At 45.8% G+C, this 24,571-nt stretch overlaps 1 protein-coding gene across 6 annotated transcripts; it reads left to right on the forward strand.

Annotated features, from left to right (window-relative positions):
• Positions 1–53: 53 nt before the first annotated feature.
• ZNF512 (zinc finger protein 512) lies at positions 54–23,089 on the forward strand. 6 transcript variants are annotated; one of them, XM_032682722.1, is made up of 16 exons: positions 77–112; positions 3,234–3,292; positions 4,603–4,811; positions 6,184–6,273; positions 7,019–7,105; positions 8,642–8,704; positions 9,781–9,867; positions 12,290–12,414; positions 12,764–12,850; positions 14,481–14,579; positions 14,955–15,122; positions 15,745–15,939; positions 16,602–16,703; positions 18,219–18,281; positions 18,815–18,913; positions 19,385–23,089. In XM_032682722.1, the coding sequence occupies exons 1-16, from the start codon at positions 83–85 to the stop codon at positions 19,706–19,708; spliced, it is 1,887 nt and encodes a 628-aa protein (XP_032538613.1). In that variant the 5' UTR covers positions 77–82; the 3' UTR covers positions 19,709–23,089. The 6 variants fall into 6 exon arrangements, with proteins under 6 accessions (XP_032538615.1, XP_032538617.1, XP_032538613.1 ...); XM_032682723.1 differs by lacking the exon at positions 77–112 and adding an exon at positions 2,538–2,835 and having other exon boundaries at positions 19,385–21,473; XM_032682724.1 differs by lacking the exon at positions 8,642–8,704 and having other exon boundaries at positions 54–112; positions 19,385–21,473.
• The last annotated feature ends 1,482 nt before the right edge of the window (positions 23,090–24,571 follow it).

The raw sequence follows: 24,571 nt of genomic DNA on the forward strand, positions 1-24,571 counted from the left end.
GGGCGGCCGCGCCGCCGGGGCCGGCCGGAAGCGGCGAGCGGGACCGCGCGGGCGGGCGCGGCGCTGACGTGGCGGCGGCATCATGCGGGGCGGCGGCGGCGACGGCGACTCGGTGAGTGCCCGCGGCTCTCCCGCCGGTTGCCCCGGGGAGCGCGGCCGGGCGGCGGGCCAGGGGCTGCCGCGAGGTGGGCTCCGCCGTCGGGATGGCGGGAGCGGGCCGGCGCCCTGGGGGTCTCGCTGGGCCTGGCTCTGGAAGGAGAGCGGCCTGGCCCGGCGCGGGGAGCAGCCCCGCTCCGTTCGCGGGCGAGCGGGACCCGCTCCGGGCTGCCGGGGAGCGGCGGCGGCAGCGGCCACTTTCCGCCCCAAGACCGGGCCGCCCCTGGCTCTGCTTGGCTCAGGCCTGGCATGGACCCGTAGCTGGGCACTGCTGACGCCTTCGCTGGGGCCCAAAGGCCTTCGCTGCAGGACAGCGGAGTTCATGGAGCGTGCGGGTGGCAACGGGAACGTGGCGCTGGACACTGAGTCCTCCCGCGCGTCCCGGGGACACTCGGGGCCCGCAGGACGCCCGGCGCTCCCACTGGCACCTCAGGACCCGCAGGTCCTGTGTCAGAATCCTCCCGTCGGGCATTTCCTGCGCTGGGCTTAAGCACCGTGTGCCTGGGCTGGATGCTGGGGAGCAGCCCGTCCCCGGCAGCAGCCGTGTTCCAGCGCACTGGAAGGGCCTACAGCCCAGGGGCAGAGATCGCCGTTCTCCGTCTTTCATGCTCTGAGCCGCTCTTTCTCTTCCTTACCTGTGCAAGGGAGGTGGCTTTTTTGTTTTTCCTATGTCCAGCCCTTGGGCATTCCTACATACATTAGGTCTCCTCTTTAAGTGGGAAGTACACTGTATAAATGAAAAAGCATTCAGAACTGAACTTAAACACCACTTTCTGTAGGTGTTTCCTTCATAGTTGCTGCTGTCAACGTCTCAGAAAGGAATGTCTGACAGATCGTCTGCACTCTCCTTTTTTATTGCAGATCCTTTGCTGCCACCAAAGTTCTGTGTACTAATCTTCACTTTTATGCAAATTTTTTTAGTTCTAAAAACCCCATGAATCTTAAAACATGTGCAACGTTTGGTGGTCATTTTGGTTCTTCTAATGGTAGAATAGGTCAGCTAATTTCAGCAGACTCTGTCTGCCTCTTTCTTCATTTTTATTGTTGTAACTTCATAGCCTTGATTTTTTTCTGGCTGCTCCTCAGTGAGGTTTCTCCACATTTCTCAGTTCCTTAACATTTCCATGAGGGGCGTCTGGGGCTGAGGCCCAAGGAGAGTCTGATGCTGCACAGACAGTTTTAAGAATTCCTCTAAATGTTTGTGTCAGTGTGTGCTACTGAATTTGCTCACTGATGGTTGGAGTGTCTCTTACAGTTGATCACGTGCATCACATTTTTCTATAAAGAAGACATAATTCAGCAATTTTTTTTTCTTTTTTTTTCCTTCTTTTATTTTTTTCTTCCAGTTTCTTAGCCAGTTCATGTACATGGCAAAATACTACCTCTGTTCCATAAATTGCAGTTTTGGTTTTCATATGCTTCCATTGGGCAATGATTTTTGTTTTTTTAGTCTGTATAACCAAGATTTTTGTCCTGGGTTTTCAAATCAAGAATGACATTGAGTCATTATTAGCATTTGGAAGAAGGTGATGATTAAATACAAAGGGTAACAGTGAATGGGGTGACATCAGACTGGCAACCTGTCACTGTTTTAAATTTAAAAATAAATTTAAAAAACCAATAACTGGGAGGAGCTGTTGACTCCCTTGAAGACAGGAAGACTCCACAGAGAGACCTCGACAAATTAGAGGGCTGGGCAATCACCAACTATGTGAAGTTCAACAAGGGGAAGTGCCAGATTGTGCTCCTGGGATGGGGCAACTCCGGATGTACAGACAGACAGGGAATGAGATGCTGGAAAGCAGTGCTGGCAAAGGGCCCTTGGGGGTCCTGGTGGGTGGCCAGTTGGGCATCAGGCCCAGCATCGCCAGCAGGGTCAGGGAGGGGATTGTCCCGCTCTGCTCTGACCTGGGGCGGCCTCACCTGCAGTATTGGGGCAGTTTGGGGCACCACGATATAATAAAGATATTAAGCCCTTAGAGAGCATCCAAAGGAGGCAGCAAAGATGGAGAAGGGCCTGGAGGGGAAGCCGCGTGAGCAGCGGCTTCGTGTGTTCAGCTGGAGAAAAGGAGACAGGGGAGACCTCATTGCAGTTACAACTTCCTTGGGAGGGGCAGGCACTGAGCTCTGCTCTGTGGGGACCAGGGACAGGACTCCAGGGAATGGCTGGAGCTGTTCCGGGAAGGTTTAGGTTGGATATTAGAAAAAGGTTCTTCACCCGGAGGGTGGTTGGGCACTGGAACAGACTCCCCAGGACAGTGGGCACAGCACCAAGGCTGTCAGAGTTCAAGAGGCATTTGGAAAATACTCTCGGGCACATGGTGTGACTCCTGGGGAATGTCCTGTGCAGGGCCAGGAGTTAGACTTGATGATCCTTGTGGGTCCCTTCCAACTCGGCATATTCTGGGATTCTGTGAAATGGTTGTCCGTGCACTAGGAGCAACATATAGCAAATAAGTTGTTCATACTGAATTGGGAATGTACATTTAGATAGGTCTGTTAAATTACATGTCTTAATAGGAACGTAACAAATGGTAAGTGACAAAAAAATCTTTGTTAAATAAGGAGTCTGTGATGTGGATAAAGTGAACATCTGGACAGCTGATGGAGTATGGCAAAGTGAGATTAATGAAAAGAGCATGAAGAAGACTAGAGACAACATTCTTGGCAACATCCATGATAAATACAAGAATTAATTAAGGAAAAAATAAGCACTATGTAAGAATTAACAAGTTAGTATCTAAAATGTATGTCACCGTGTGATAAAGTCTAAGCAGAAAGTATGTATGGCTGAATGTACTGGAGACAAAGAACACTCCACCATTTCCCATTGCAAGAGGAAGAATTGGCTTTCATATCAGGAGGGTGGAGGGGCTCATCCCTCTTTTGATTCCAGTTCTCATTCAGCTGGAATTGGAAATGTTAAGCACTTCCACTGTTGTGGAAAACAGTGGTTTCCTTTTCGAAGGGTGGTGTATACACATCTGCCATGTGCAGGTGATTGGGTTTGACTGGAAAGTGAAATGTGCTGAAAGAAGACAATGGTGATGCTCATGTGAATTGTTCTGTTTTGTTAGCCCACCAAGACTGGACATCACAGACAGCAGAAGGTCAAGAAGTCCTTGGAAAATAAAAAGTATGTGAATGTTTCTTGTCTAGTTTGACTGAGGATAAGAAAAAAGCTGAGAGATTCTTATTGAAAAACTGTATGTGGTCTTTATATAATATTGTGAATTTTAAGAGTTGCAGCAGTTTTAGTTTGTGTGATTAGAGTCTCAACTGACTCTGCTTATTGGTTTATGGGAAAAGTGCTTTTCTGACACTTCAATGTGGGGGGTTTTAAATTTTTTTAAAGGGTTTTAACACTGTGAAGATAAGTATTTTAAGTCCAAGACCACGTGGTCTTCCAAAATCTATGTATTTTGGGTGTGATTGTAACTGAAAGGCTTTAATTTGAGAATTCCTCTTCCCATGCTTCTGCATTATCTCCTTAAATATAGTATATATTGATCTGACCTGGTACTGTCAATGTCCCCACTTATTAATTCCTGAATTGATGGGTTAAAAGGTGAGCTCCATAGCTCATGGTGTGGGAGAGTATTTATGGAATGGCTGCCACAGTCATCACTCAAGTGGTCTACTTATTTCAGTTTGTGAATTGTAGTAGCAAAGTGTTTCTGTTCTCTGTTTTTTTCGTCTTTACAGTAATGGTATTTGCCCAGAGAATAGATAGTCTGTGTTTCTTTGACACCCATCAGTTTGCTGTTACGTACAGGAGTATAAATGTCCAGGCATGTCAAGCCTGAGAGAAATATTTGAGAACAGTGAAACAAAGTTCTGTTTGATCTCTAGGAAAAAAATTCAGTGCCACTGATTAATCTGAATTAGTCTTAATGTAATTTGATTTGTGGGATATACTAGAAGGTTGTCTTCATTGTGAAAAGCCTCGCTAGTTAAAATTCTTACTAGCATTAAGGCTTTTAATTGTGTAGTGCCAACCTTGACTCTGAGAATAGAGACTGCAGGAGATCTTGCCCTTTGTGAGATGGAAGATGTCTCTTTTGTAATGATGGGCTGCAGAAAAATTCTTATATTCTACATTGGTTGCTTAAAGATAAATGCATGTTTTTAAGTTGAGATTCACTTATGCCTGCTTCTAAAGTTGAAGGTTTGAGGTAGAAGGAATATTTTTCTGCTCCTCTTGAGAGCTTACTAATGACATTATCTAAAAGATGTACTGAAAAATAACAGCGAAGATGGTTTATCTTGACGGCATTTTTCAGTTCCCAAAACACAGGAGATTTAGTGAACTATGGGATGTATTTTTAGAATACTTGGGAAGATGAAAGGGGTGTTGTCTGTCAAGTTATTGTGATTGTGTGTATATATATATCCATATACAGATGTGCGTCCATATACATAGGATTTCAACTTGATGTTTTCCAGCTCTAAGCAATTTGAGGAGGTGGAAACTACTGTTCCAGAAGTGAACAGTAACTATGATGACACAGTGAGCAACGTTTCTTCTGCCTCACCGAAGGGCCCAGTGAACGGGAGCCCAGAGTCCAGAAGCAAGCGGACCATTCGCAGACCTGCTTACTGGCTGGAAATGAGAGGAGTGAAAAACAGTGCTAACAAATCTCCAGAGAAAAACGGTACTTATCACTGTTGGTTCAATGCAAAATGTTCTTCTCTCTTGTTCTTTTGTGAGAGATTAGTTTGCTTCTGAAAGATATGCTGCAGTTCAACCATAAATTACAAGTTTCCTAGTGCTGCTCATGTATTAGAAGAAATAAACTTCTTCCACTGCAGAAATATGGGTACAATTCTCTGACATTACACAGTTCCTTTTGAGTGACTTGTCTATTAAAACTGACGATTCTGTGGCTGAACTCGATTTTATCTGTAGAAGAGATAGGTGGAAGAGTTACACCAATCATATCAGAAAAATGCTTTGAGAGCTTTGAAAATAGAACCATCAACACTGAAGATGGGCAAAGGGGACCATTCAGCAATATTTGGGATTAGACACAGCTTTTGTGTTTGGTAGGTTATTATTTTTTAAGGGTGTCTTTATTTCTTTTATTTTCTTACTTCTGTCATTTATGGTTTTCTGACTGGGAGTTGTTATAGGAACATTCAGATTTCCTGGCCTAGGAGCTGTAGGCAGAGAGCAAAAACTACAATCTGCTTTATTGTTCTTTCTTCTTATCTCTAAGTCAGAATCTGTATTCCATCCTGTTGTGGGGAGAGGCAAATCCAGTAGCTTGATAGAAACAAGATTGCTGCAGCTCCAACCCCCCAGATCCAGCTGGTGGCAAGACTGTGCGTGTATTCCTGTAGGAATAAACGCAGACATAAAACATACATACACAGCAGCCACACAGATCAACACTCACACAAACAGCACCAACAGCCTCCATCCTGTTCCCTCTCTGGCTGATCAGGATGAAGGTGTGTAAGTGAGAGAAAAGAAGCATATAAAAAGGTATATATATATATAAAAGCAGTACATGTATATGCATGTATGTTTGTGCGTGCACACATGTGCAATGTGGATCTCTCCTGCAGCTGGACTTAAACACTTAGTCTACTCAGTACCTGGCCTTTGGATCCCAGTATCCTCAGTTGCTGCTACATGGAGGTACTAGGCCCTGAAGCCAGCAGAGCCGTGCCAGGGGTGGGTGCAGACCTTACAGACTCACACTCACAGAGTGCAGGTGAGGTTTTTATGACATAACCTGGCACCTTCTGGGTCTCATCCCGAGGAGGATTATTTTCCCAGACCATGCTGTGGCACTGCTTCTTCCATACCTTCTGTGTCAGAGAATTGCAGGCTGTGGAGTGCCTAAATGTTGCTGAGTTAGAAGACTAACTCACTAGTTAGAGTCTAACTCACTGGTGTCCAGGTGCCTTACAAGAACTACTCTTTTTTTTGATTAAGTATTGAATCCAAGGGTAAGATGGGGCAGCGTAGACTCAAAGACTGAATACTGAGAGTGAAGTGTTTCTGTTCTTACTTATCAGGAGAAGTATTACTGAAAGGCAAGAGGAAATCTGAGCAAGGGGAAGGCGAAGATGTTGAAGACTCTCCCAAGAAGAAGCAAAAAATTTGGGGTAATACAAATAACTTGTAATTCCTAACTACGAGCCTCCAGGTACTTCAGACTTCTCTGCCCAAAAGTCATCTTCTACAGTCTTCAAACTTTATTTTGGATTCTGGATATTTTGTTCTAGGAGACTGTTGACTAGTGTCTGCTTTATGGTGGGAGATGATTGTTGTAATTTCAGTCTGTCTTAGAAGTCCAACAAAGGGAGGGAGGAAAGGAAATAGGGGAAATGTAGGCTAGTCTGCATGGTTTCAGTTTCCCTGAAAGATTATAGACTAAATAATCAGACAGATTACTTGTAAACATCTGGAGATTAGTGAGTAGATGATAACAGCAATATGGGTTTGTTAAGAAATCAAACCCAAACACTTTTCTTTTGCCACAGAGACAGAGGGGAGAAATGCTTGATATCATAGGCCTTTCATTCCTTCAAAAGATTTGTCCATCAGTAGTTAGGTGCAAAAGGAGATGTACAGGTGGTGAAAGTAGGAGCAGGTGACACAGGAGAAGTGTACATTTGCTTTCCAGTCTTGCACAGATGAGGTTAGGAAAGCCAAGGCCAACCTGTATTTGAATCTTGGAAGGCATGTGAAAGGCAACAAGAAAGGATTCTACAAGAACATAAACAGCAAAGGGAAGACTAGGGGAAGCATGAGTGTGCTGCTCACTGGAGCAGGAGAGCGGGTGACAAAGGACATGGAAAAGGCTGAGGTACTCAATGCTTCCTGTGCCTCAATCTTTATCTGTTACAGGAATCCTTCAGGAATCCCAAGAGCCTGAGACCAGAGAGAGGGAAAGTCTGGAACAAGGAAACCTTACACTCAGTGAAGGAGGACGAGGTTAGAGCACTTAAACTGGATTTATCAAATCATTTGCCAGCAGCCCTGGTTAAGGGGGAAGGTCCCAGAAGACTGGAGGTTAGCCAGTGTGACACCCATCTGCAGGAAGGGTCGGAAGGAGGATCCAGGGAACTACGGGCCTGTTGCTCTGAACTTAGTGTCGGGGAAGGTCATGGAGCAGATTATCCTGAGTACCATTATGTGGCACATCTGGGACAACCTGGTGATCAGGCCCAGACAGCCTGGGTTTAGGAAAGGCAGGTCCTGCTTGACTAACCTGATGTGACAAGGTGATGCATTTCACAGGTGAGGGAAATACTGTGGAAGTTATTTACCTGGACTTTAGTAAAGCCTTTGACACCATTTCCCACATCATTCTTCTGGAGAAACTGGCTGCTCATGGCTTGGACAGGGGTGCTCTTTGCTGGGTAGAAAGCTGGCTGGATGACCGGGCCAGAGAGTGGTGGGGAATGGAGTGACATCCAGCTGGGGCTGGTCACTAGTGGTATCCTCAGGGCTCAAGATTGGGCCATTGTGGTTTGGTATCTTTATTGATGATCTGGACAAGGGGATTGAGTGTACTTTCAGTGAGTTTACAGATAACACCAAGAGGGCTCTGTAGAGGGATCTGGACAGACTGGATCAATGGGCTGAGACCAACAGTGTGAGATTCAACAAGGCAAAGTGCTGGGTCCTGCCCTTGGGTCACCAAGGTCTGCCCCAAACCCTGTGCAGCACTACAGGTTTGAGGCAGAGTGGCTGGAAAGCTGGAAAAGGACCTAGAGGTATTGGTCAACAGTGACTCAACATGATCCCAGGTGTGCCCAGCAGGGCAGGAGGCCAGTGGCCCCTGGGCTGTCCCAGCACTGCTGTGGCAGCAGGGCCAGGGCACTGCTGGGGCACCTCCAGTGCTGGGGCAGCTCTGGGCCCCTCACACAAGAGACACATTGAAGGGCTGGAGCATGTCCAGGGAAGGGAACGGAGCTGGGAAGGGGCTGGAGCAGCAGGAGCAGCTGAGGGAGCTGGGGGGGCTCAGCCTGGACAAAAGGAGGCTCAGGGGGGACCTTCTGGCTCTGCAACCCCCTGACAGGAGGGGGGAGCTGGGGGATCAGGCTCTGCTCCCAGGGAACAAGGGACAGGAGGAGAGGGAATGGCCTCAAGTTGCACCAGGCTTAGATGTGATATTGGGAACAGTTTTTTCCCCAAAACGGCTGTCCAGCCCTGGCACAGCTGCCCAGGGCAGTGGAGGAGTCCTCATCCTTGGAGGGACTTAAAAGCCATGCGGATATGGCCCTTGGGGACATGGATTAGTGATGGCCTTGGCAGTGCTGGGGAATGGTGGTCTTAAAGGGCTTTTCCAACCTAACAATTTATGATTCTAAGTTCCATGGGGCCTGACAGGTTGCACTGAGTGCTGAGAGCTGGCTGATGCCGTCGTGAGGCCACTCTTGGCTGTCTTTGAAAGGTCGTGGCGACTGGGAGAGGTTCCTGAAGACTGGAAGAGTCTTCAAGGAAGTCTTCACTTGTATCTTCAAGGACAGAAAGAAGGAAGATCTGGGGAACTACAGACCAGTCAACTTCACCTCAGTCCCTGGGAAGGTGATGGAGAGATACATCCTGGAAAGCATTTCCAAACGCATGAAGGACAAGATGGGGATTTGGAGTAGTCAACATGGATTCATGCTGGGAAAATCCTGTTTAATCAACCTGATAGCTTTCTACAATGAGGTCACTAGCTTAGTGAAATAGGAGTATAGAATGATGGTTCACAGTCTGTCCCTAGATTCAATTCTAACTATTGATTTTGTCGCCAAGGACTTGGAACTATGTAGGCAGCACAAAGCTGAAAGAGGTGGTAAGTGTATCAGAGAAAAGACTGAAAGTGAAAGTGGTCTTGAGGTTAGAGAAACAATTTAAAAATAGAACAGAGAACAATGTATAAAATTAAAAATTCTGTAGTTTGGGAAGAAATGCTATCACAGCTGTAAACCAAAGAACAATCTCCCAGGAGTCAGTGCTTCAGAAGAGGATTCAAGATTTACAACAGATCAAAAGCTGAATAGGGAGGGACCAGCAGTGTCATACTTGTTTTTAAAAAGGCAGATGTTAGACTGAGAACTTTGAGAGGAATGTAGGGTTCTCAGACATGTGAAGTAATTCTCTTGCTCTACTGCTGGGTCACAGGTGGAGTGTTGTTTCCAGCAGCAGGCACTTCAGTTCAGGAAATGTGTGGTCCAGCTGAAGAGGTCAGGGAGATGAGAGCAAAAAGCATAACCCATGAGAAAATGCTGAAACAATAAAAGTCGTTTAGCCTGAAGAAGATAGGAATGAGTAGAGAAATGGGACTTTCCATTTGGTTGTCATTGTGCTCAGCCAAACTGTGCACAGAGGATGTTTCAGTGTGAAGAGTTCCCATTTCCTGAGCTTTGTGTATGAAAAACCATACACCTACAAATATCTGGGTGGGACTAATGTCTGCCACTGTAAATAGCCATGGATTTTGAAGGGGAGTATGAAACATAATCTTGACATTCCTTTAAAAAAAAAAGTGAACATTTCTGAATGAGTAACTTTGAGACAGCAGGCTAAATAACAACCTTCTAGCAAAAAGATCTGGTTTTTTGTAACAAAGCTAGCAGAACTAAGTCTTCTGGTCTGTCTTGTTTGTGTTATAGCAGGAAAAAACCGGCAAGCTGGAACAAAACAAAACTCCAAAAGGAAAGGTCGCTGTGTTCAGAAAGAGACAGAAACCTATGGCACAGGTAAGAAGAAGAGGCAGTTGCTCAGAATTGTTTATAAAGCAGCTAAAAGATAAATGTGATTCTAGGATTTGTATCTGAGCAACAGCTTATGTTTCTGGTGTTTCCATTTGGTTCTTTGCTTTACTGTTGACAAGGAAGAGCTGGCTGCTGTCCTTTTGGCACCATGTCAGTACTGCAGAGCAGGACTGGAGGGACTGCACACTGCCTGAGTACAGTTCCACGTGCTTTTGCCACTGCATAATGAAACAGTGAAGGGGGAATCACTTTTTGAACTGAAGAAAAGCCTATTAAAACAATTGCATTTAAAACCTCATAAAAATATTTATATTTTTTACTCAGCAGAATGTTTGCAGGAAAAACTCTGCAGCTGTTGCTGTCAGATCGCCTTTTCTGGGAACCAGGGACTCAGGCAGTCTGTCCTAGAAAAGTAAAACTAGCCTTGACTCAGTGAGTGGAATCACTCGGTATTTGTAGTTCACAGCACTCATTAAACACTCCAGTTTTCTGCCAAGTGCTGTTTGATTCACAGACTTTTCCTCCAGCCACCTGGGGACAAACAGCCTTGAGCTGTTATTACTGGGAAAAGAGGAAAGCCTTTGGATCTTGTAATGGTAAGAATTCAGGCAGATGGTGCTAAAACACTTTCTGCCCGGAACCTATTTCAGTAATTTATAATCCTTGTGGATTATATGCCAAACTTTTGCTTGGCATTTTGCAAAGAGGCCATGAACTGGAAACCATGTCACACAGAGTGCTTTTCCATGGCTGTTGACCTGGTGGTGCAGCTAAGCATTCATAGAGTTATAAAGATCCAGTTGGTAGAGAAAAACCATAGACTTTGCCTGAGACTGTTCGGTCACATCTGTGACTGCTTTTGCTGGGAAAACCCTTTTGCCAAAAGACAAGTTTACTCAGCATGCTAAAGTAATTGTGTAACAGAAATGAACAAAGGAAAAATCTCTACCAGACAAGTGGAAGAACACTCCTAGCAAGGGACTGGTAGGATTAAAGAGTGTCATGGTTTGAGAGCTCCAAAATCTAATTCCCTAGTCCAAGCCCCCTCCCACATCTCAACCCAGTGTGAAATGGTTTTTCCAGACATTACACGAGACTCAAAATGGGGGAAAGGGAATATATTACAATGACTGTACAAAATAAATACTACAATACATTATATACAATCTTAGCTATCTCTACCATGACATAAGTATTTACAATGGATCAAATCTCTTCTCCCCTCCAAATAAAAGTCCAGGAGGGAAGAAGGAAGATCCTTTCTCCTTTCAAAGCAGCAATGTCTCTAAGGCAGCAGGCATCTATCCTCTTCTCATGCAGCAGCAGTTGCTGGATCTCTGCCAGTACTCACGAGGGGTATCCAAGCCCCCTCAGCCACTCGTTTCCAAGCGAGGGTCTCCTTCCGTAGGCTGTGTTCACCAGGACAAGGGGCACTTCACTACGTCACATCACGAAGCTCAGGGGTCTTCGTGAGGGTCCTTATCTTCAGGGGATTCAAGTTCCCTGCAGAGCTCTGTGCTCTGTCTCAAGCAGCGGGGGGGCCAAGGTCACCCTCCGCATTCTTCTTGGAGCTTTTCAGCTCCTCTCTGTAAGTGCTGTAGCACTTTAAGACTCTTTCAAGTAAGAGTCCATCATCTTCCTCCTTTCTCGGAGGTCTCAGAGGGGTGTGGGGTTTTATTTCAGTTCTTACCCCAACTTCCTCTCTCTCTCTGCTGCTGCCAGCTCTCGTTCTCTTTCTCTCTCTCCTTCCAGGAGTTCTCTCTGTGTTCCAGCCTGCCTGTTGTTGCTGCTTGGTCTTATCTCTTCTGGCTTTCTGCCACCACTCCGTCCACTGCTGTTGTGCCGCTGCTTTTCAGTATCTTTTGCTGCGGCTCACAGTGGAGAAACATCCCCCGGCTCAGCTACAGACACTTAGCCCAGTCTAACACTGCTCCAAGTCTCTGCAGCCCCCCCCACTGGGGACTGGGGGGGGCCCAGCCCCCAGTGGGGCTCCTGCTGCTTCTCCTCGTGGCTTTCACAACATGGCTACTTCTTCTACAACAAAACTACAACTACCTTCCCTTCCGTTCTGGTTGTGATATGTTTATATTTTGCAGAAGCGCTCATTGGGTAAAACCTCAAAACTTCAAGGGTCACTACCCCCTGGGGTTTTACCATTTTATAACTTCAGGGGGAAAACTGTTTCCCCCCACCACAAAGAGTTTTGTGAAATGCTCTTCCAGAAGGAGTGATGTGTGCCTTGTCACATGACATACTTAAAGCTGCAGATGAGCTACACCTATTGAAGTGTAGCTGGACATGAGTTTGGTAGCATGTGACCTGTTTCTTTCTAGAGTTCATTGTGCACATTGAAGGAAAAAAAAGATTTTGTGTTAGCAGTTACATTCCAAACGTTGTGTTTTGACAGGTAGTGTGGAAGAGCAGTGGTCTTTGGAGATTCAGGACAAAGGCCGAGTTACCTGTCCCACTTGCCGGGCTGTGGTGAGAAAGACTGTAGAAGGACTGAAGAAACATATGGCAAACTGCAGGCAGGTAAGAACATGAGAGATGAGCAATTGTTTCTTTACTTCTCTTTGTCTTGCCACGCTGTTTTGTGTTGGATTTAAAACCAGTTTCATCATCATCATGTCCCTAAGCAAGAGTCCTTTATACATCTGTAAGGGGCTGTGCTTGGTGCTTCTTGCCCAGCCTTTTGCTGGAGGTTTGGGGTAGTGACCAAAGGTGTAGCTACTTCATTATTCCACTAAATTTTAGACTCTGTAAAATCTGTTCTTAGGGGGCAGTTACCAGGTCCAAACGAAATGTTATGCTCTCCTTCTCTCTTTCCCCAAAGTTTCCCACTGCTTTGATTAATTAACACTGTGTCCTTGTTTATTTCTAGGAAATGTTCACGTGTCATGAGTGCGGGAAGCAGCTGAAGTCTTCAGCAGGGATGAAATACCATGTCATGGCAGACCATAACAATCAGGTAACACAACTGCTGTGCATCTAAAACTCCGACAGGAGAACAGGCTTTTGTTCCTTCCCTGGCACACGCAGAAACAGAACATGGGGTGGTTTTTTTCAAATGTAGCTATTCAAATCTTGTCTGCCTATTATTTTTCCCATGAGACTTGACATCTGAAAAACAGTAAAGTAGGGATGCCACATCGGGAAAAGAGGGGATGCATTTCTGTTTCGGCTGATAATAAGTCATGCATAAAAGGCATTCTCGGTCAGAAAGGAAAAGATTGCTCCTTAGGCTGCAATTTTCAGTCCTTTGCTAGAAAGCAGGAGGTTGTTTTTTTACATCCAGAGCAGACTAGATTTGAGTTCTTTACAACTTCAAAGGTAGAAAAGCAGAACCAGAAATTAATTCTTGTCTCTCTTTACTGTAAAAATACCAATGTTACAATCTGCTTTTCGTCTTTGCTGTTACTTTAAAGAAGGTAGTGTCTCCTGTTGTAGTTGTGAAGAGTTAGAACTTTTGAAACAGTCGTTTGGGTAAGGTTCAGAAAATTCACAACTGTAATTTTTTACACAATTCCCAGTACTGCAGTTTCTGAACCTACAGCTGTATTAGTAAATGGTACAGACCAGGGATCATATTCAGCACCTGAGGATTAGGTCTGTCACTCAGTTCTAACTTTCTATTCAGTCTAAGTGTAATATTGGGTAGTGTAGGAAATAATATACAGTAACCATCAGAGAGAGAATAAAGAGCTTGAGCTGTAGTTTAGCACAGATAAATAAGTGTTGCAAGCAGGCTTTAGTCAGACTAAGTGGAAACACTAGGACCAGTAAATGTTAAAGATGCATGATTTTCTGTCAGTTTACTCCTTTTAAAGATAATTCAGGTTTGGTTTAACCCCAGCCGGCAGCCAAGCCCCACACAGCCTCGAGCTCACTCCCCCACCCGCAGGATGGGGAAGGGAATTAAAGAGTAGAAGTGACAAAACTCATGGGTTGAGATAAAGACAGTTCAATTGGTAAAGCATAAGTCATGCACACAAGCAAAGCAAAACAGGGAACTCATCCACTGCTAGCCACAGGCAAACAGGTGTTCAGCCACCTCCAGGACCACAGGGCTCCATCACGCGTCATGATGGCTTGGGACGACCAACGACATCGCTTCGAACGCTGCTCCCCTTCCTCCTCCTTCCCCTAGTTTTATATGCTGGGCATCATACCATGTGGTCTGGAATATCCCTGTGGCCAACTGGGGTCAGCTGTCCCAGCTGTGTCCCCTCCCCTGCTTATGCGCCCCCAGGCCGCTCACTGGCAGGGAGGTATGAGAAGCAGAAAAGACCTTGATGCTGTGCAAGTGCTGCTCAGCACTGACAAAACCATTTCTACACTATCAGCCCTGTTCTCAGCACAGATCTGAAACACAGCCCCATACCACATGCTGCAAAGAATACTCCACCCCAGCCCAAACCAGCACAGATATGGAAAGTGATCGTTATAATAAATGCACATCCATAAAATCATAAGTTGCAGACATTTAATTATTTTAGAAGCTTTCCTTCAGTAGAGTGTTTAGTAGTGAATTCCCTATGAGAAAAACTGTAAATGCTGAGTATCATGTGTTTTCCATTCATCTTTCTGCTGTGCTTTAGCCAGTTATGAAGGAGGGAGAGGAAGTGGACGAGCAGCTTGAGCGAGACCGCCTTCGGAAGGTTTTGAAGTGTATGGGAAAACTGAAGTGTACAAGGGAGGTAAGCTGCATTGTGCAAAGTGTGAATTAAACAGCAGTGGAGGCATGAACACAGAACAGGAGAGTGCTGTTGGGTATGCTTTGGTGCTGGCCAAAGCAAGGTTTGTTTCAAGATCGTAGCTATGCTTTTAAGACAGAGTCACATAGAATCATAGAATGGTTTGGATTAAAAGAGACCTTTAATGATCATTTCAATGCCAATTCTTTGTTGCAGATTTTGTCTGTCTGAATAGACTAACATTAAAGTTTTCTACCTGCTTGTCTCTGTTCTGTCAGGAAAAGTGGTAGTACTTTGGTCAGCAAACTGTGTATACACTGGTCTCGTGATCATTTGGAGAAGGGTTTTCTTCCATGTATATTTCTTCTGTGTTGACAGGGCTGCACAGGCAGCTTCACCAGCATAATGGGATACCTGTATCATGTTAAAAAATGTGGGAAGGCTGCTTCTGAGCTGGAGAAAATGGCTATGAAGTGCCATCACTGTGGAAAAGCATACAGATCAAAGGCAGGACTGGTCTACCACCTCCGCTCTAAGCACGGGCCGGTGAGTGCACCTGACCTGGTTCTCAGGGGGCTGTGGGAGGACCTCAGCCTCTCAGACTTGAGACACATGTAAGCTTTTGTCTGCTACTTTGGTGGGTAATTATGGATCACAGATCTTTGCGTTTTCCTGTCTCTCTGGAGTAGTCCTTGATACTTTCCTTCTAGCAGCAGCTGTTTCTTTTCTTTGACTAGGATGAAGCTTTTAATAGTAAATTGGCGTGGCAGCAGTAAACTTTCCCCGGCCTGACTTTTGCTCCATGGAAGAGTGATACTAACATAACTTGTGAGATGCTTTTCTTTGCTCTTAAAAGACCCACCATTGGAGCAGAACAGGCAGTGCTGTGGTTGTTGTCTGCAAGGATTTTACAGTGAATGATGGGATACCTTTCAAGACCAGTGACTGCATGAAACTTTCTGCTTGAGCTCACTGCTGTGACCCCCCTGAGCAGATCTGGGGGTCTATCTCACTAGCGGGATGCACTTCTGTCCTATGTCTGTGACAGTAAACCACAGCTGCTGCAGCATTTTTATGAGGAATTTGTCAGAATATTTATTCCCAGTATTTAATGTAACTGAGATAGGAACTAGTGAAGGAGGCTCACCTTTTTTGGCCTTCACTGCAGGTCACTTTCCTCCATGAGGAGAGAAGACCAGGGAACCTGATAGAAATGAAACAGGAACAAAACAACACAGGCAGAGTTCAGAGGAGATCTGCAAAGGTGGCAATCTACTATCTCCATGAACTGGCTGGAGAAGAGCTGGCCAAAGAGTGGCCCAAAAGAAAAGTTCTGCAGGACTTGATTCCAGATGACCGGAAGGTACAAGGCCTTAAAAATGCTTTATAGATTTGAGTTTTTACCTTCATGTCAGATGAGTCTTGTACTGGCTTCTGCCCAGTGTTTAGTGGCCCATGGAAAGCAGTATATGTTGTGGGAGGGATTTGGTTTTGCTCTCTTCCATCTTAGATTACAGTACTACTGCAGCAGCAATTGCTGTGGTGTGTTTTGTCCAGGCAGGCTGTAATGACTGTGAAGTCCTATTGCTGGAATTTTCGGTGGACACAAGGAACATGGGCAGTTATGGGCATGATTTTGCTCATAAGTCATGGGCCGCACATCACTCCAGCCACACTGTGATACTTCCATGTTTCAGGCTTCAGAATTTCCAGGATCATCTTTTAGACTGTAAAGAAAACCTAAGGGAAAATGATGCTTTATGATTTCGGTGGGATAAGTACATTTAGAGGAATTGTTGTAGTCAAGGCTATGGGAAGTTTCAGATTCTGGTATTGGGAGGGTTTTCCAGTTTCAGTTATGTTTCTAGGCAATCACTGAGACAGGAAAACATTGGTTATTGTGATTTTGGCTGCTAGAGTAGAAGAAATAGCACTTCTGTCTCACAGTCTGGAAGAGGAAGAGGCATAGCTGGCAGTCTGTGTAGCCAGCATTGCTTCCAGCTCTCAATTCCATCTCTGTCTCAGCTGAAATACACTCGTCCTGGACTGCCCACGTTTAGTCAAGATGTGCTGTGCAAATGGAAAGCAGAGATAAAGATGTACCGAAGAGTCCACTGCCCAAATCAGGTAATCCTTAAATGTTTCTGAAGCCTCAAAGGGGACAGATTTCAGGTCTCTATGAGCCAACAGGCTTTCCACAACCTTGAAACTGCAGTTTGTCTCTCTGTGGGAGACAAATCCTGCCTCGTCTCAATATGATTGTTTAGTATAATCAAGACACTTGGGGATGTCAGGGCATGCTCCTTTTGCTTTTTCTATCCAAATACCCTAGTAATGATCCTTTGGGAATGTGTGTGTTCACTTCAGAGCCAGTAACCTGGTGTCAGACTAGTACAGCTTTTGCATCCAGCTGGGAGCTGATCCATTTGGAGGTTTGAGCAGTGGAAAAATGACAGGCCCCTGCCTTTCTAGCTAAATCTAATTGTAGAAGGGAGGAGTAGAGGGACTTTGTCTGGCACAACACTTAAGCTTTCTTCATTCCACTAGACCAGCTCTAAGCCCCATCCAGCCTGGCCTTGGACACTTCCAAGTGTCAACAGCTTCTCTGGCCAACCTGTGCCAGGGCCTCACCACCCTCACAGGGAAGAATTTCTTCCCAATATCCCATCTAACCCTGCCCTCTGGCAGTGGGAAGCCATCCCCCCATTGTCCTGGCGCTCCAGACCCTTGTCAAAAGTCCCTCTCCAGCTCTCTTGGAGCCCTCTAGGCACTAGAAGTCTTAGTTTTTTATAATACCATGCAGTAATCACCAGTCAGATCCCATGAGAACAAATGGCCCAGTTGGTGGAGGTGATGGTGGATGTGACCGTGTGGTGCACGCTGTCCGAGAGCCAAAGGTCAGTGGCAACTGCCCTCTGGGTTTGGTGTAGGGATGATGCCTTCCCCTTGCCCTACCCCACCCCCAGCACTCTCTTCCCAATTATCAGGCTTGCATCCTTTCCAAGTATCAGAATTGCAGGACTATGCTGTGTATGGAGCTGTCTCCAGAGAGCAACTGTCCTGTGTCACCAACCAGTAACCCAGTAGCTTGTCTTGCTCGTCCCTCCTGTCCCAGGGCCTGGGCTGAGGGCTGAGCACAGTCTGGTACCCTAAGACTGATGCCTGAAGCTCCCCATGGGACAGGCCTGCAAAGCTGCCCTTGGACTGAGACCTGTGATGTTGGGTGCTGTGCCCCTGCTCTGTGCCACTAGAGACACGAGCAGCGTGGGAGAGAGTACCTGCCCCTGTCTTGTACCTGCCCCTCTGCTTTATTTGAAATTAATCTCTGTTGCACTTCAGGCAAAAAGCAAACTATCATTTTAATCAAGCTTTTGATAGAGGGTGAGTGTAGCTGTCACAGGAGTCTCTTCATTATGTCCAAAGGTGCTCAGAAACTGGAAAAACAAATATTAAGCTTACTGAAAGCTTAACTCTTTCAATGGTCTTTTTACCGAAAGCTTTCTGGCTTTGTAGGACTCCATATCTCCCTTCCTCTACCTCTCTTAGCCCTTTTGGAATGATCTTCCGGACAATAAGACCTTGTGCAGGAAGAAGTGATTTCTTACTAGAATGTTACTGACATGCTTTTTTTTATTGTTTCAGGGTTGTGAATCTGTGTATGGCAGTGTCTCGGGACTCAAATCTCACCTCGGCACATGTACCTTGGTTGGTAGCCTTCCTGTGACAGCCCCACTGTCCCTGTCCTTCTGATATCCCTTTGTTCAAGCTGTTGTCCTGCCATCTGCTAATCTGAGATCCTCACAAGTTCATAAAATCACAGAACGGTTTGGGTTGGAAGGGACCTTAAAGATCATCTTGTTCCAACCCCCAATTTGAGTGCTCCCCTATGTGCTGCTGAGGCTGCCGTGGCAAACACTGCTTGAGACCAGTAGGAAGCACCTTAACGGCATCCCTTACAATGAAACAGCAGTCTGAGCTGTAGATGCACAGCTACAAGAGCAGTTTTTCCAGATACAGTGCTAGAGACCTTATGACATCTCACAGAGCAGTCCTATGCTTTGTGGGCACAACTGGTCAATCATGTCGGTGCTCCTGGAGCTAAAGTTTTGTCTGATATGAATGAGAGTTTCTAGTTTTTACTGGGTTCTATCTGAGCAAGATTCAAATGCAATATAGAGATGTATCAGCCTCCTGGTCAGCAATTGTTGATGGATTTTTTTGTTTTGTTTTGATGCCAGGGAGACTTTGTGGCTGGTAAATACAAGTGTCTCCTGTGTGAGAAGGAGTTCATTTCAGAGAGTGGGGTCAAGTATCACATCAACTCTGTGCATGCTGAGGTAAGGCAGGTGGAGTGGAACTTCAAATCCCAAGCTGTTGGAGGTGGGGAGAGTGTCTTGGGAAGGAAATGCTGGGGGTGTGCCCTGTTTTATTTTTTTCCTTCCTTACTGTTGGGAACAGGGTCCTAGACTGGAGTGGCCTTTGGTTTGCTTAAACACAGCTGGTCTTATGTTCCGGGGAGCAGCTGTCGTGTTATGTCAGGTGCCTTGTCCCAAGCTGCTGCTGCTCAGTTGAGCTCTGCAGCATTTCCCAAGCCTTTAACCAGGCAATTGCCAAATCAAATTTGCATCCTTCAGACAGAGTGGCACTTGAGACACATCAAAGAACAGTGCTGTTAGGCAGCTGCCTTTCCAGATCTCACACTTCAGGAAAACTTGTCCCACAAGACAGCTTTATTATAAGCCCTGATAGGCTTTATTTGGTATTTCCACCACCATCAGTACCAACCTGTTGCTTTCTAAACCCTGCAGGACTGGTTTGATATGAACACAATGACCACCAAAAGCTTTGAGAAGCTAATGAAAATCCGCCAAAGGGAAGAGCAGAGGAAGCAACGGAAGAAACGTCCTTTGACCAGGGGCAAAAAGAAGAAAGCCGGGCCCCTGGCTGCCAAGAAGCTCCCCACTGCTGGAGTTGAAAAAATGAGGAAAAATAAGAGGGGTCGTCCACGGCGGGTGGACAATGAGAGTGCGAGCAGTGAAGAAGGGGCACCCCAAGTTGCACAGAGAGCTGAATTTCCTAAAACCAGCCGCAAGCGAGGCCGAAGCAAATCCCTAGAGGATGAGAAGGTGTAATTCTAAAGCTTTTCAATTACAAGCCCCGCTTCTGTCCAGCTCATAACTCACAGCACTAATATAAGCAACTGGATGTCTTTGGGACTTGTGACTCAATTCTGCTCGGTGACTTTGATACTGAAACTTTTGCCTCTGCTCAGTTGTGAGGGATTCAAACCAAAGCTGTGGTGCAGAGGCTGCCTCTTCTGGTATAGTTCCCTTGGACAGTGGCACTAGCAGTGTACTCAGTGTGATTCCTGCTCTGGTTACATCCCAGTCTCAGATTGGTCGCATTTGTTGCTTGTTTAGTGGTTTCCAGTACAGCAGATGTCTGTTTTGTCATCTTCCTCAGATGGGTGAGATCAGGGTTCTTTTTTAGCAGTTCTCCCTGTAAGGGACTGACTAGCACAATGTTTAGGTCTCTTCAAGGGGGAAATCCTTTCTTGCACAGAATGCACACAAGCTAAGCAGTGCTGTGCAGAATGCAGTCTTTGGCTTGCCCTATCACTGTCCTGTCTGTTGTCAGCAAGGCTGCCACAAAAGAGCAGAGACCTTCCCAGTGTTTGCTGTAGCCTGTTGCACAAGGCTCTAATTCATGCACTGGTGTTTAGGCTGAGCAGCAGATGAGCACAGGTCTGCTTGGAAGGGATGGGACATGATTATTACCCTTGTCAGGAGCCCACCGTTCCCCTGGCATCTGTCTCCTGTAATGCTGGGCATTAAAGATGCATAAAGAGTCTTCTAGTGCAGTGAGGAATAATTGCTCTCCAGCCCTTTTTAGAGATTCACTGGCCTTTCAGAGCCCCCAGTAAGTAATATACTGAGATGGCCTTTGTGTACCCGCTGAAGCCCACTTGTTTCAGACTGACCTGGGAAACGTACTGCAAGACAGTGCACACCTGCATTAGCAGCCTGCTAGTGCTGGAACCAGGTTTCATGGAGCTGCCTTGCCAGCATGTGGTTCTTTGCTGTGCCCATGCTTCCACAGTGTCCCTTTGTCCTGCGCTGCAGATGCCACCTCCATTGTCTTACATCACCTGTTTCTTTTCAGCACCACTTCCTCTGTGCTAAGTACGTATATTAGCAGTGGCTTCCCTGTGTAGAAAAGGTTGGTAGAAGAGGGATCATCATTTTAAGTCACGTGTTGGCATTAGCTCTGTATTATAAGGAATAATATCTTCCTGTGCTCCATAAATCATAGAATCATAGAGTGTTAAGGGGTTGGAATGGACCTTAAAGATCATTTAATCTGCACCCCCCCAACATGGGCAGGGACACCTCCCACTGGACCAGGTTGCTCAAGGCCTTATCCAGCCTGGCTTTGAACACTTCCAGGGCTGGGGCATCCACAACCTCCCTGGGCAACCTGTTCCACTGTCTAAATGCAGCAGATGTCATAGAAGCTACCAAGAAGCAGCAGCACGGGCAATCCTGTTCTTTTCCAAAGACTAGATTCTCCAGAATTTCTGTTATCCGAAGACCCACTGTACCAGGAAATTGCAAAATTTGCACTGTCTGACAAAGTTGCTGCTGCTGAAATTCACAGGGAAGCAGGAAGCAGGTTTGTACATGTGTGTTATTACCAGCATGATCACATTGGCCCTGATGGGGAGGAGTGCTGTATGGCCAGGGTGGTCTCTGAAACTGCCTTTGGAACCAGATGCCACTGTGCTTACAAGTGCTGCCCTGAAAGCAGACATGTCTGGACTCTGCAGGATGTGTAAGGTCTGCAGTGAGATGGGCAAGATCAGAAGACAACAAAATAAAATGTCACCAGAATGTGGTTTCTTGTCTGTTTGGTGTGTGGTGGTCTTGGTACCATCCCTCCCTACACAACACACCCCACCCTGCCCACAGGTTGTCCTTCCTGTTGTGGTGCTGTTCAGTTGTCTGCACAGTTTCTCCTCAGAACTCCACACATCCATACTTTGAGCAAACATTCACTACTTTCCCACCCAGTACAATAAACCTAGGAATTAAAGGAGGTTTTTCTTAGTGGATTTCAGTCTAGAGTCCTATCTCCTGTCATTTAAAAGTTATAACAAGACCTCTGTAGACATGGATAATTCATGACCGCCTGGATTTTGTAGTTAATTCAGTAACATATTCTCCTGCATAATGTGGCATGTGGAAGGAAATCATTCTCTGACAATCCATCCCTGGCCATCAGCATTCCAGCAGATTGATTGCTGGATTGGCTCAGGCTGGTGCGAGGGGGCGACGTCGCTGCTCGTGAGGAGTGAGCTCTGTCCAGGAGCACCTGTGTCCTGCCAGAGGGGGGCTAAGGCAGGGACTCGGGGAGACTGTGGCCGTGATCCACTGCTCTGAGGGCAAGGGGCAAGTCAGCAGAATCCCCTCCCTCACCTGCTACCCATGCTGCAGGAGATACAGCCCAGGACACGGGGTTCCTGGACTGCCAGGGCATGTGGCCAGGTGGTGTCCAATTTAGTTATCCCTAGGTCCTTGTCCATCAGGCTGCTCTCTATCCGTGGATTCCCCAGGTTCCTCTGGATGACATCCCTTCCCTCCAGCAAATCAACTGCACCACGCAGCTTGGATGAAGACATTACACAGCATTGGTAACACAGATCCCGGAGGAAGACTGTCCACTGACCCGGCAAACTGGGCCTTGCTCTTACCAAAGAGATCCAGCTCTGAGGGAGTCAGAAGTGATAAAAGAGACCAGCCAGTCACTCAATACTTGTTGCAGTGATTAATTGCACTAAAAATGCTGTGTCTTCTCATTTGAACTTGTTTTAATTTCAGCCTCTGTATCTGCCTGTACTGCTCAGTCCTGGTAACTGAAATAGTTTTATGGTATCAAAAAATTCTTCCTGCATATTTGTGCTTGTTATTAACATATATTGGTATTTGCTTATTAGTGAAGATTTGCATCTGTTTGTTAATGAGATATGAAGGTATCCATCTTCCTGTATTTAGAGACATGGCCATGGAAGTAGATAGCTGGCCTCGTTTGACAGTAGAGGGTCCAAATTGACTCCCTTGATTTCTTTTGAGCCCTGGCCAGGCTTTGGCTGAAAACTAAGGAGAGAAGAGAGCCAGATATTTTCTGCACTGAATAGTGACATAAGCTTGGTTGTTTAACAGTATAAAAGCTGGACCCTCTCACAGCACAGACGGAGCCCTCACCTGCGAGTGGCCGCGGATTTCCTGGTTCCAGGGAGAGCTTCTCTGGCCCTTCCTGTGATCGGGGCTCCCCAGCGGGTGATGCGGATCGTGGTAATGTATTAAAGGGGAGCTGGTGAGGTATCTTTCTTAATCACTATAGACATTCTGTAGTGATGGTTAGGTGCATTGCTAAGCTTGTCTTTTTCGAATTCTTTGCTTCTTTTGTAATTCTTTGCTGTGTTGCACTATAGTAAATTTATACGTTTATTTTTACAGTTGGTGTCTGTGTTTCTTGTGCTGACCCTTGTCCCCTGGCAAAACGGTACTTCACAGAGTTACTCTAGCAGATACCTTAATAACTGTGTGTTTTGTAGAGCAACTTTTCCAGAAAGCTTGGTTACATAATCAATCTTTTCATTGCTTTAATTTGTCATCAGCTTTTTTAATCTGCAGATTTTCTTTGTAATTGTTATATAATTTCATTAACATTCTTGATAAAGATGCCAAATAGCTGCAGATTCTGGGATTCTCTAGGACAAATCCTTATTTACAATTATTTAATAACAAGCATTTAATGTGTTCCAGCGACATTTGTTAACACGTGGGGCCAAGAACATGGCCTTACAGAAATTTATGATGTCAACAGCTACTTTTACAAACATGGACTTGTAATTAATTAAAAAATAATGTTTACAGAAATCTGTTCTCTGTGAAACCACATTGGTCAGTTTTTACTTATGATGTCCTTTAATCTCAATTGTTGGTGTGTCTGGGAGATATCAGAGTGATAAACTGTACTTACCCATCACACAGCTTGTAATTTTTAAAATATGGGCACACTGGTTTTGCTTTGGGGTTGGGTTTTTGGTTTGGTGTGGGTTTTGTTTTGGGTTTTTTTTTTGAAGAGGAGAGAGAATATATTGTGGTTTGGGAGTTGTTTGGTTGTTTTGTTTTTTCTTAATCCTCAAGGATTTCCCCATTGTTCCAAGAATTGTTAAAAGTCATTAATAATTCAATAGTTTTCAGGAAAGTACTTGCTGTCCTTCCCCGCAAGTTGTGCAGTGCTGTAGCTTTAGACATGTTTAAGCTGTTTTAATAATGAATTAATAAGAAGAAGAATGTCCAAAAAAATGGAGCTGTTGTGTCAAGAGGAAACTGTGAAATGGGGTGCACCTTATGCAGAGACATCCACTGCAGCTTGTCATTCCTGCCTGCATGGAAAAAAAAGTGTGATGCTGAGTGTGGCACCTGAGGATGAAATCACTGTACCCCATGCAGTCAGCTCTAGCACTGTGTCGGGGTGGGGTACGTCCTGTTTTGTTTGGCATTCTCCTTTGCTAAGGGCACCACACCTGTGCCAGGCAAGCTCTTCTGCTGCTCCACTTCCCTTGCAGTGACATTACATGTAAGTGGGATGTTTCCCTGTGCAGCTGCAGCTGCCTGGGATCAGTTCCCAGAGCAGTCTGGTCCTCGGTGCTTGCTCAGTGACCTCCATGGCGAGCGCAGGGTTAATGTCACTCTGGGATGTGTGACTGTAATGCTGATAAGGAAACCAGCATTAAGCATGATGCTGTTTCTTGAAGTGTTGCTTGACTCTGAAGGCCCTCTGTCTTCAAAATTAAGTAGGTCAATCTCATAATTAAAATACAGCAGGATTGACAATGAGATTGAGGGTTGGTGGTTATATTGGGCAGCTCTGCTGAGACATTAATTAGTACAGCGTCCCTTTTTTATGCATGTTGTATCAGGTCCAAA

This window comes from Chiroxiphia lanceolata, chromosome 3 (assembly GCF_009829145.1).
Source record: "Chiroxiphia lanceolata isolate bChiLan1 chromosome 3, bChiLan1.pri, whole genome shotgun sequence".
Classification (NCBI taxonomy): Eukaryota; Metazoa; Chordata; class Aves; order Passeriformes; family Pipridae; genus Chiroxiphia; species Chiroxiphia lanceolata.

Bases quoted from the DNA above. Each gene is read 5' to 3' on its own strand.
- ZNF512 (XM_032682722.1), top strand. From the start codon at position 83: ATGCGGGGCGGCGGCGGCGACGGCGACTCG. The intron at 7,106-8,641 runs GTTAGAGCACTT...TGTATCTTCAAG, and splicing joins ACTCAGTGAAGGAGGACGAG to GACAGAAAGAAGGAAGATCT. The intron at 12,415-12,763 runs GTAAGAACATGA...GTTTATTTCTAG, and splicing joins ATATGGCAAACTGCAGGCAG to GAAATGTTCACGTGTCATGA.